The sequence below is a fragment of the Hydra viridissima genome, unplaced genomic scaffold (genome assembly GCF_058129835.1).
Source record: "Hydra viridissima isolate aposymbiotic clone 2 unplaced genomic scaffold, HvirCarnegie_v1 scaffold_2, whole genome shotgun sequence".
Taxonomy (NCBI): Eukaryota; Metazoa; Cnidaria; class Hydrozoa; order Anthoathecata; family Hydridae; genus Hydra; species Hydra viridissima.
The window spans coordinates 16,107,574-16,120,345 of record NW_028324301.1 but is presented as its reverse complement, the minus strand read 5'-3'; the positions used below and the strand labels follow the sequence as shown (position 1 = coordinate 16,120,345).

The following is a 12,772-nucleotide window of genomic DNA, read 5'->3' as shown; positions in this document are numbered from 1 at the left end:
CTTTTTTCTTAGAATTAGTTACGATTGGATGTTTACATGTTTCAGGTTTAATTTCCAGGATAATTTGGTTGATATAAGTGCGAAAAAATCTTTGATTAAGATTAAAACACATGCTACATTCGACATGAGCAAACTTAAATTTCTTAATTACTTATGAAATAGAACACTCAGAGTAATTTTAAGAAAATTTTTGTAAATCTTCTTGTTAATTTCTTTATTTAGGATAAAGTTTTATTAATAAGAGGCTTAATTTAAGATGGTAGAAAAATTAAAATGGATGATTTTATTGGTTTCTTTGGAGTTGGTGTCTTCGTTTGAGCCAGTTACACTGTCAGCAATTGGTTTAATTGGTGCTGGTGCTGTTTATACAGGCAGTATGTAAATTGTTTTATGTTTTCAGCCTGATTATAATTTATTATAATAAAGCAAACCTGTGCACCTAAAGAGTCCAATACATTTTGATGTTTTTTTTTCTTAATGAAAACTAATAAAAAAAAAAAAACAAAAAAAAAAACGTACACATTACTTGGGCAGTAAGTGTAAAATATTTTGCAGTAAAATAACACAAACTTGTATTTGTCATTTTATAACAATGCTTGCAAATGTGATATACAAAAATGATGTACCTAAACAGAATAATTTTTGGTTAGGTATATAGTAGGGTGTTTTTTTGGTAATGTTAAAATTTGGAAGAAGCATATTCTTTTTTTAAACTTTTTATGTTAAAAACATGTACCCATAATAAGTTAAAGACCTTAAACATTTTTTAAAGTTTGTCTAACTTTTTTAAAAATATGAACCTTTGTAATAAGGTATCCCCATAAATTAAGCAAACACTGATTATTATAAGTTACAAAGTGATTTAGGTTTAATAATATTACAATTATATGTCTGGAAGAAAATTTTAGTTTTGAAAATTAGTGGATGAACTTTATTTTGAAATATCTATATGCATAAATAAACCTAACGTGTGTTGAGAACTATATTATTGTCTAGCAGTTAGCCTATATATATTTTTTCACGCTTTAAGTCATCTCTTATTTACAGTTTTTTTCAATGCTTCCTAAAAAAATCTGCTGAGCATGGAACAAAGTTTTGTAATCTGTTTGTTGTAGTCTAAATATTTTTAATATATTGTTTAGAGATGTAGTACTAGTGACTAATGATAGTTGATAGATGAGGACATCAATTTTGAAAGCTGTTGTAGCACGCAGTAAATATAATTACTTATTGTGCATGAAATTTCTGATATTACAGTTTCTTTATCTGCTTCACAAATCATAAGCAATAGTGATCATCATATTTGGAATTATTCCATTTTTTAATTCACTTTTGAACATGATCAAGATTCAAAAACTGGCTCATACTGATGAAAACCTCTTGCTCCTGTGTTTACTAATGAAAACCACTATATCAGAGCTTTTCTTAAAGTTTGGTGCATTAAGCTATTTTTCTCAAATACTGTGACTGAAATGTATGTGTAGTAATCTTTTCTGATATGCACCAACATTTGCCTTACTTTCACATAATATCATTTCTACTAACTGAGAAAACCCACTTTTTTATTCAGGATTTTGTTTTCTCAGGATTGAAAGCATTCAACTCTTTTAAGTAGTACAAAACAAACTCATAGCTTCCTTCTTGTTAAGTTTCCTTCTATGACTTTCATAATGAGGATATATTTTAAAGAACTGCATGTGATAAAATGTCATGGACAAAATGACCTTTAATGCTTCCTGAAATGAAGCAATAATAGCTTTCATTAAAAATGTATCAATTTGTAAATTTTATTCATTTTCTCAAAAGCACATTTTTATACTTGAAAATAAATGCCTTAAAAAATAAATTCTAGTTTTAAAATAATTAGCACTTTTAATCAAGCATGCTGTTTGTTTACCTGTAATTTTTTCTAGTTCTAACAAAAAATATCTCTTGAAAACTTAAAGAGACCACTGTGTCATAAATCGTCCCTCAGGTTGAACTTTATCCTACTTAATAAAAAATATGCCATCAAATAGATATTTATTAGAATATTAAAAATTAAACATTTTAAAAATCCAAGGGTGCATTTTTAGACTGGGGGGGGGGTCCAAAATCCAATTGAAAATATTAATAATAGGAGGGTAGAGGGGTCTTGGCCTCCAACTTGCCAAGTTTTTAATATAAAATATAAATCTAGCATAAAATACGCAAATATATTTAAATTTTTTGTTTACATCCCTCTCCCTTCCATCTTCCCCCCCAAAAAAGCATGCACTGCAATCCATGCAGGAATTTTGCATGCAATGTATCAAAACTCGTATTTTATTGGGCATTGTATGACTCTTCCGAATAATAATGATAGTATATGATGAAATTCTGCCTCTCGGTCATTTGTAGGCAGAAGACAAATTTTATAGAAAATCATATAAAGCTAAATACTTTTACAGATCTTTATTTAATTAAGTTACTGCATAGTATTTATAAAGTTAATTAATATTGTCTTTAAGTTACTATCTTCGTCTTGATGAGAAGTCTGAAACTGCCTTATGTAAGTTCTCTCTGTGGTCTTTGTGATTTACATTTCTTTTGTATCTTGCCCCAGTTGATTTAAACTTAGAGTGAATAGCTTCTCCATTTTGTTCTGCTAATCTGGCTAGACCACATTGATTTTCTTCACAAAAAGGAACAATATGCACTAACATGATGTGGACCTTCCATGTTATGGTTAAGGTGTAATTAAAGCCTTTTGAAAACTATTAGGTAATTATATGAGTCTTTCAATCTAGCAATAGAATGCTTGACATTGGGACTGAGGAAATCACAGAAACAGTCATCCACGACACACTTTAAATCTTTGAAACATTTAATAATAGTTATTAGCTGTCAACAATCATTTAGGAATGCCTCTTCTAGATTTTGAAGATTATTCAATATCTTGTTACAGTTCACTCCATCAAACCCTCCTCCATGATAGCCATTTCTGAGAATGTATTTTCCAGACAGCCACTGATTAAAGTTTGGCCAGAGAGTAAAAACTGGGTTGCTGAGAACATTAATAAAACCCATAAATATATGTAAAGATGATTGAGGAATTTTGTTTATCACTTTAACTTCTGGATCTTCATCAAGATGAATAAGCCTTTTTCGTGTAACATTTTTATACAGCTGTGCTGTTTCTCTTTTTTCTCCTGCTGCTTGAAACTCTAAAAGATGAAGATCAAGGCTTCTAAACGTTCTTAGAGTTCCTGCATTTATAGCCTTCTCACCTTCACAATGTAAACATGCATGGATGCTACCATGCCCAGATAAACCCATAATCATGTTAGCCAACTTTAAATCCCATGCAATATGAATAATATTGGATAATATCTAAAATTTGTTTTATATTCTGATACATCTTCAGCAATAGCAATAAACTGTATACGTTGCACACCAGACCCAATATGTTCGTCAGATCCTCGACGTTTACTTCTGTTTTTTATATTATTACTGTTAACTTTAAGTTCATCTGCATCAAAGATATTAACAGATATTTTCAATGAATCTCCACCTCCATCAATTGAAACTCGTACAATGGTATTTTAAGGATTTAACGCTCTCTCACTTATAATGTTCATATTAAAATCTGAAGAATCTTTTACAAAAACCAGGTTCCTATCAACCTTTTTATCCCCAACTTCAAATTGCATGAACTGAACATTGTAATAATTTTTCACAGTTAATTCAAGATCTGACAGTAACTTTGTCACTTCTGACTGGACAAATCACTTTCCTGTGGCCTTGTTAAGAGTAGAAATCAGTTTTCTAGTTCCTCTGTTTGAAAGATCAAGAAATATTCAAAGTTGCTTGAATGTTTCAAAAGCGATTTGCTGGATTTGATTTCTGTCTCTTTTGTTCTTAGGATGACCAACTCTTATTATCTGCGGTTTTCCGCAGGTGGCTAAATAAAATAGATCACCTGAATTTACTTTTTCTTTGTTCATTTTTTCCTTGATTATTGAAGATGCCACCTGCTCTGCACTGTGCATACCTTGTTCCAATGCCAATGATGTAAGGTTTTTTACAGCAGTTGATTTGCAGCATTTGTGCTCTAAGCCACAACCTAAATAAATATTGTTGATGGTAATTTGACTATACTAATATCATGTAATATTTTAAAATCTTCTGTTTATATTACCTATTATTGAAAGACATTTAGAGCAGATCTTTAATGTGTTTTCTAGAGAGGTAGAAGAACTCTCATCAATCTCAATTGTAATGTCAGACTTGCGCTTCTTAGAAATCCAATCAATCTAAGTAATAATTATTCAGAACTGACATTTGAGCATTTTATGACAGAATTGACATCTTTATAATTTAGCAGAATATTTTAAAATTCTGTTTTAAAAGATGCAATTAACTTAAAGCTAACCTTTTATATCATCTGTGTCCATCTGGTTGGTTGTTTCTCTCTTTTTGCAAGCATGTACAAATAATTTTGCAATTTCCACATATAGAAGAAGGATAGGCTGCAATTTCTTTCATGTATCCAGAGTATACATATGTCTGCACCAGTTTTTCAATAGTATCTTGGACTGCAATAAGACTCTTTTTAGTTTTTGTTTCCCAGCAAACACAGCAATAACTATTTATATTCATTTTTTATTTGATAAAATTTTAACAATGCCATGAGTATTACAATACAATTTTTTTAAGATTTAGAAAAATTATTAAACCAATCTTTAAATTTTTGAAGCATTTCGTGCCAAAAGTTTAATAAAACAAAAAATTTAATAAAACAAAAAATTTAAATATATTTGCATATTTTATGCTAGATTTATATTTTATATTAAAAACTTGACAAGTTTGGGGCCAAGACCCCTCTACCTTCCTATTATTAATGTTTTCAATTGGATTTTGGACCCCCTCAGTCTAAAAATGCACCCCTGGATTTTTAAAATGTTTATTTTTTGATATTCTAATAAACATCTATTTGATGGCATTTTTTTTTTTAAGTAGGATAAAGTTCAACCTGATGGTCGATTTATGACACTGTGAGACCAAAAAGATTTTTTACACACAAAAAAAAGATCAGGTTGTTGCTACTTGTGCACATTCTGAAATAAAACTGGTTCTGCTATGTTAATATAAATATCTAATTTTTTCTTCACATTTGAAATCCCTTTTTATAAACATGTACTATTTTTGCTAAAAATTTAGAACCATTCAGAAAAACATTTCTATTAAGTTAAAACTTTATTTGCTTACAAGCATCTATTTTTCTGTTTTTTTTTCTGTTCTTAATCTGAAACTGAGATTAAACTGAACAGCAAGTACCAATGCTGAATCTATAACTGAATAATTTTTTTTCTCAATGTTGGATTTCTTCCATCTCTATTTTTTAGCATAAGTGCAAATGTGATGTTAGGGCTGAGTTAAGCACAAGTTAGTGTAAACACTTCACATATTTTTACACAAACTAGCTCATTTGTAAACTAGGTAATGGTAAATGATTGGGGCATAGCTAATGGTTGGGGAATACTAAAGGGTTGGGGAAATGCTGAAGGATTGGGGGAATAGGGAGTGCTGAGGAGATAGTGGAGTGCTGAGGGAATAGGGGGAGCTGAATTTAATAACTGCTAGTTTCTAGTTATTAAACTCTGCTTCCCCCACTCAAATTATTTATTTATAAATTTTTGAAGAAATTATTTTTACATATCAAATGTATTTTACAGAATTTTTATATTTGCAAAATAATTATGTTTTTAAAAATCAAAAAGTGAAGAATTTCTGCAAACAAGATTTTTTACTTCTTTTTTAAATCAGTTAAGTCTAATATACCATAAATTTTTTAATAGGAAATTTTAAGGGGGAAATCCCTATCAACCAGAAAATAATTGTTTTGAAAGTGAAGCAAAATATTTTTAAAAAGAGTCTAACTTTGCAAATATCCAAAATTGGACATTTTTTAAAGTATTATTTTGCAAATAACTTCTTTTAATGTACTTTTTCAGAAATTAACAAGAACTAAAATAGATTTAGGGCAAAATCAAAAAAGACCAATTAAAACATAACAAAACATATATCATTAAACACACTGGCCAAGGCTTGTACTGCATTATAAAATTTGTCTAATAATTTGATGAGCTCAGTCCTCTATCTGCAACCAGCTGTTTGTTTGCTTTGTTCTGTGCATGTGAAAATGTCCCTTTTTTTGAATTTTTTTCAGAGATCTTTCTTTTTTTTTCCAACAACATTCTAATTCTGTGTTAATGTAATATGAGCTCCCACACAAAAGTTGTAATAATTCATCTGGCTTGATCGGCTTGATTGAATAACTTTTTGACAATTAACTTGTTAATTTTTAAATTGTAATGCCTCAATATTTGAACAATAGTTGACATTTTACCAAATTTTTTTATGCATTTTATCAAGTTCATAAAATTCTAAGTAATCAACTTAGAAATAAGCACACCATTAATTAACTTAGAGTTCTAATTAACAAAGTTGTTATTGTTCAATTGTTTAAAAAGCAATTTAATTTCTTTATATTTACTAGCAAGAGCTTAGTGAGTTTTTTAGTTTTTTTATTTTGCTTAGTTTGCTTAGTTTTGCTTAGTTTTTTATTTTGTTTAATTTGATTTCTAAATTTCTATACTTTTTTCAAGCTTTTTGTTTATTGGAGATTTATTAATATGACAAAAATTTGAAGAATTATAAAAAAGTGGAGAAAAATGATTTATGTTGTTAATCTAATAATATGTAGGCATTAATTACAAATTCTCTTTAATTTTTTTTTTTCGTATTATAGCAAAATAATAAAGATAAAATGAAAGAATAAAACCTTTAATTTTTTCTTATAGCAAAACTATTCTGCCATTATAAAGAATGTTGCAATGAAAATTGGTTGATCCACAATATCACAGGTATTCAAATTAGTTTGAATGAAGAACTATTTGGGCAACATTTAGTTGATAAAATTGTTGCTAAAGCTGTGGAATCTCACACCAAAGAGAAAAATCCAAAAAAGCCATTAGTTATGTCTTTTCATGGATGGACAGGTAGTGGCAAAAATTTTGTATCTGATATTATTGCAAAACATTTGTTCAAGAAGGGACTTAAGAGTAAGTTTGTTTATAAAAAAGTTACAACAATACATTATCCACATGGTGGTGATTTACAAGCATACAAAGCAGAATTAAAAGCATTCGTTGAATCATCTGCAAAGAATTGTGAACGCTCATTATTCATATTTGATGAAGTAGATAAAATGCCCGAGGGTCTTGCAGATGTTTTAAAGCCCTATTTAGATTACCATGATTCATTAGAAGGTACAGATTATCGCAAAAATATTTTCATTTTTCTTAGTAACACTGCTGGTGACAAGATAAACAATTTCGCTTTAAACCATTTTGCTGAGGGTAGGCGTAGAGAAGAAATTAACAGTGTTGAGATGGGTCAACTTTTATCTGTCGGTGCATTTAACATGCCAGGCGGTTTAAAAAATGCTGATATTGTATTATCCGGATTAATAGACTTTTATGTGCCTTTTTTACCACTGGAACGTAAACATATAAAACAATGTGCAGCAGCAGAACTTAAAAGACGCAATATTTCATATAATGATGTTATCCTTGAAAATGTTGCCTCTGAACTGCTTTATTTTCCAGAAAAAGAAAAACTTTTTTCTTCGACAGGCTGCAAAACAGTTGCCAAGAAAGTAGACATATTTATATAGCAATATTTTTTATAGTAACATCAAGATTTTTAGCTCATTTTTAACTTTTAGCTATAAACATGCGTGAATTGGTTAATTTTTTAAATTCGAAAGTTAATAAATTTTCATATCAGTCAATATTTTCGCTAGTTATTTTATGAGTTTCTGGAGAACTCTTCTCAATGTTGTAATTCAAATATTACCTGTCTTTGAAAATATGTTGCCATTTATTTTTACAAAGTTAATCTCTAATTCTAAAATTTAATTTTTAAAAAACTCTTAGTTAAAGATTTAAAATTTTCTTTTACAGACTTTTTTCTCTTTTTATGAGAAAATTTAAAAGAACCACATAAACTGATGATTTTTCTGAGCTCTGCCGGGTAGCAAATTATTTAGAAAAAAAATTAAAAAATAATGCGTATTTTAAAAGTTATTATTACAAACTAATATTAATAACTCATTTTCTCCCAACTTTTAAAATTGGAGATAGAACAAATTAATTCTAACCTCGCGATATAACGAGTGAACAGTAAAGTTTGAGATTTTTTTAACGGTTTTTATTTTTGAATTTTTTTTGTGCACTGATTCATTTATTGTTTCTATTTTAGAGCCCACTCTCTGTAGCTGCTGCTGGCAAAGTTTAATGAAAATATTCTTACTATTTTGTAATCTACATCAAAACGAAGCGTGAAAGTTTGATTGATCGTGTGTACAGGTATTGCGATTCGCATTTCAAGGAAGGTAAAAAAGTCGTCGTGGATCATTTTTTGAAAGAAAATCTCCCAAGAGCAAGCGCTACAGATACATTTCAATGTGGGAAAAAAGCAAATCAAAACTTCGTGTTGTTGGTTCTGGTCAAAAAGTTAAAATTATGACTAAAACCAATATTGCCAAGTTGAAAAGCATGATTGATGGTCGTTCTGGTATTTCCACCCGACAAATTGCTCGAAATCTCGAGTGCAGCCAATCTCACGTTGTGTATACAATTCAGCAACACACAAATATTGTTTACCGAAAAAAACAGACCATTCCAGCCCGTACTCCTGAGCAAGTGTCTAAGTTACAAACATGTTGTGGCAGATTGTGTAGAAAATTTTATGGGTTTGGTTTCATAATTGATGATGAATCATACTTCACATTTTCTCACTCTGATAAGAACTCAAACGTTGGGTATTGGTCAAGCAATCTAAAAGCAGTTTCTTGTGGTGTGAAATACAAGTCCAAGGCAAAGTTTGAAAAGAAAAGGCTGGTATGGTTAGCAATTTCACCTCGAGACATCTCAACACCCTATTTTGTTCCTTTGGGCCTTGCTGTCAAACAAAATGTGTATTTGAAAGAGTGCATTATCAAAAGACTGATGCATTTTATTAAAAACATCATCCTGAGGGGAATTTTGTGTTTTAACCTGACTTGGCTTCGGCTCATTATGCTAAATCAGTAACAAGCTATTTGATCTCAAAAAACATCACTTTTGTACAAAAAGCCGATAATCCTCCTGCAGTGCCTGAACTTCGTCCAGTTGAGAACTTTTGGTTAATTTGAAGGGAATGTTTTATAAGAACAATTGGTAGGCTACTTCTTTGAAGGGAATGTTTTATAAGAACAATTGGCAGGCTACTTCAGTTGATGAATTAAAACAACGGATCAAGTATTGTTTGAAGAAAGATGTAAATGCTGTACAAAATATGTGTGGACGGGTGTATCGAAAGCTTGATTTTGTAAGACAAAACGGTGAAACAAGTCTATTGCAACTTCAAAAATAAATTATTTGATTATAAATCTACGAGCTGTTTTTTATTTTATCAAAAAATATATTGATCCACTGCCAAGTTAGAGCGTTTCAAAAAAAAATCTCAAATTTTACTGTTCGAGATTTTTTTAAGCTTTCCTTTGCAAAATAAGACATACACCAGAAATAATCTGCGCGTGTTCTGATGTGGTGTTTTCGGAAACCGTACATCATTTAAAATAGCTAATAGTTTTAAAATGTCACCGTATTAATGTTATTCAAAATTTAAACAACTCGGTTCTTAAAACAATTAGTTTTAATTGAAATGTCATCAAATTAAGGAAAGAAGCGAGAAAAACCTTTGCATTTTCTCGTTGAAAATCCTGTTGTATCAAACAAAACAATCTCAAAAGAGCTGCAGATTGCTTTAAGAACAGTGAAGAGCGTTGTGAAACGATTGAAGGACACTGGTACAATCAAAACAAAATCAGGAAGAAAATTGGAAGAAAAAAATGTTTTGTTAGACAAGATCTTGGTAAAAAAATGAAAGATGTCTTTGACAGAAAACCGGAGATTTCTGTACGAACTATAGCGAATAAATTTAAGACAAATGTTTCTATTATACAAAGAGTGAAGAGAAATTGTGGCTAAAAATCTTATGAAAAAAAAAAAAAAAAATTTCCTCCTCGTGAAGAATAGCAAGAAAATATCGCAATTCGATGTTCAAAGTTGCTCTATAAAAAATTATGTGCTAAAAAATCTTGTTTGATTATTGACGATAAAACTTATTGTGCGGCATATTCCGATCTCTTCCACGACACTAATATTGTTTAGCAATTAATTGCAAGAAACTGAATTCCAATTATAAATGCATTGGAATGCAAAAATTCGCTAAAAAACACTTAGTTTGGCAAACAATTTATGAATGTGGTGAAAGAAGCTCTTGTTTTGTGACTACGAGAACAATTAACACCAAAATATACATGACAATGCCTCAAAAAACATCTTTTGCCGTTTTTAAGAACACACACGGGTAACCCATAATTTTGGCCCGATTTAGCATCATGTCACTACTCTGGGACAACTTTAAACTGGCTTAGAAAACATAAAGTAGATTAAGTAAAAAAAAAAGATTGTATTTATTGTTTCACTTTTATTTCATCTTCACCCTCAGGCAATGGCCACATAGTTTAAATTTAACGGCAGCCACGTTAGTTTTGGGTTTTTTCGCCTAAGGAATACTCCGAAAAATTTAAATTTGTCTGCTGTAAATTACGGATTTTGGCTATAGAGATTCCTGTCATGGCCACTAGGGTACAGCGAGAATTTTTTTTTCTTCTAAAAGCTTAAGAAAAGGTGTATTCTTGTGTAAAATCAAATTTTAAACAGGGTTTCCTTAAAAAAATCTTTGATCGGAAAAAGTTTTGATACCCGAATTTGCACTTTTAGAAATTGCAAAATTTAGTAAAATCTTATTTGTCACATTTGTCCTTTTTTATGTTTTACATGTCTTCTTTTTCATTGCAATGAAATGTTAAATGCAAATAATGTTTCTAGACCAGTTGCAAGTTTTTTTGATACTTGTTTCAAAGTCATTATCTTGCATGAATCCTACCAGCAATGCAGATTCTGGACATTTCAGGGGAGAGGGTCTTCAATTTTCAAAGAGGTTTCAATGATTAACAAATTTGCTTATAACAGTTGTTTTTTTTGTTTCATTAGAAATAAAGGTGGTGCCAGTGATGCGGTTTCCCCAAAAAACAGGAGGTTTATCCCATCTTACTCAAATAATATTTTGATAACACCACTATAACACTATTTAAAAAACAATAAATAAAACAACATATCTTTCAAATCTATTAACATTGAAAATTTATTAAAATTTCTTTCTTTGTTTTAAAATCAGGTAGCAACTCTCTATGTTGAGCTCTAGCTCTAATATATCCATCTCTTGCATCTGGTCCAACTACTGACATGGATGCTACTGCCACTTGTTTTACAGCACGCTTGGTACTTTGAGTATGAATTTTAACAGAAGGAGTTATTAGAGGTGTCAATCTTAGAAATACCAACTTATCTTTTGTGAGTGAACAAGTAAAAACAGGTTCTTATACTACACCATTTTCTCATTTGACTAGCTCTTGAAGAGTAGTTGCTTCAAAGTTCAGTTTAGGTGTTTTTCTTGGTCTGATTTGCATGTCTCCAAGGATATTATTACCCCTTTGTTCCGAAATTCGGTCAACTGCAAAGTTGCGATCTTCTGCATTATTACTAGATAATAAAGAGATTAATAAACTTTCATGGTTCGCATACCAAGCACCTAACTGGATGTAAGGAGTCACAATTTCTCTTACTATAACAAATTGATTTCTAAGAACTCTCAATTGAGACAGAATGTGATTTGAAGCATCTTCAAGTCTGTCTTTAACTTTAATAAAGTAAAAGTAAAATTGTAAACAAAATAAGACAAGTAACTCAAGATTTTTAAAGTTCTGATCAGTTAAGTCATGTTTCCTTGTCCACATAAAGACTATTCTCATGCCAGTAGTGAGCCGTCTGGTATGACTTAAGGGGCCACATTGAATTTCTCTAAGATTAGGTGGCAATACACCGATCTTAACTGCTTTACATAACTTGTAGGTTTGTTTTTGATCTGTTGACATATTTTTTAGTATTGTTTCTGGAATGTCAACAAAGCTCTCTCCCTCTGGAAGAGCTTTAAATTGGGGATTGTACTCCATTTTATTAACATCAGCAAGACATTTTCCCACAGGACCTACAAAGCCAGTACTAGATGATGTTAGTCCATCAATTCCTTTCATTAGGTGACGCAAAAAAACTCATTTGAATGAAGCATGCATATGGCCCAGTGGCATTTGTGACCTAACAGCTTTTCAAGATGTGTTATAGCACCACCTTTCCAGCCGGTGTTAATTGAAGTACTATCAGCTCCAAGCATAGGCGCCGAGTTCACGGGGGCAACAGGGGCAGTGGCCCCCCTAGAAATTTTTACTAATAATATATTATCACAGATTATCATGAGGGCGAGAATATCTATTCGCCCCCGTAATTATCCGTGATTATATATTATATGTATAAATTTCTGGGGCCGGGGGGGGGGCCACTGCCCCTGTTGCCCCCATGAACTCGGCGCCTATGGCTCCAAGTACTAAACCTGATTCAGTAAGATTATACTGTTGCAGCAAGTTATAATCACCTTCAGCAATCTTTTTAGCTGGCTTATCTAAATGAGTATGTGCACTTGGAGTAAAATGACCAAGATATCGACCACCAGGTTCTATTGTCACAGTAATGTGTTGCTCTTTGATAATAATAGGATGTAGCTGTCCATTTGAATCATTTAC

At 30.9% G+C, this 12,772-nt stretch overlaps 1 protein-coding gene across 2 annotated transcripts; it reads left to right on the top strand.

Moving 5' to 3' along the window:
- Positions 1-142: 142 nt before the first annotated feature.
- Positions 143-9,459, top strand: LOC145197394 (torsin-1A-like). Of its 2 annotated transcripts, XM_090079909.1 has the most exons (3): positions 143-374; positions 6,825-7,681; positions 8,287-9,459. In XM_090079909.1, exons 1-3 carry the CDS (start codon positions 257-259, stop codon positions 8,320-8,322), a joined length of 1,011 nt encoding a protein of 336 aa, XP_089936035.1. In that variant the 5' UTR covers positions 143-256; the 3' UTR covers positions 8,323-9,459. The 2 variants fall into 2 exon arrangements, with proteins under 2 accessions (XP_089936035.1, XP_089936036.1); XM_090079910.1 differs by lacking the exon at positions 8,287-9,459 and having other exon boundaries at positions 151-374; positions 6,825-7,918.
- Positions 9,460-12,772: the final 3,313 nt, after the last annotated feature.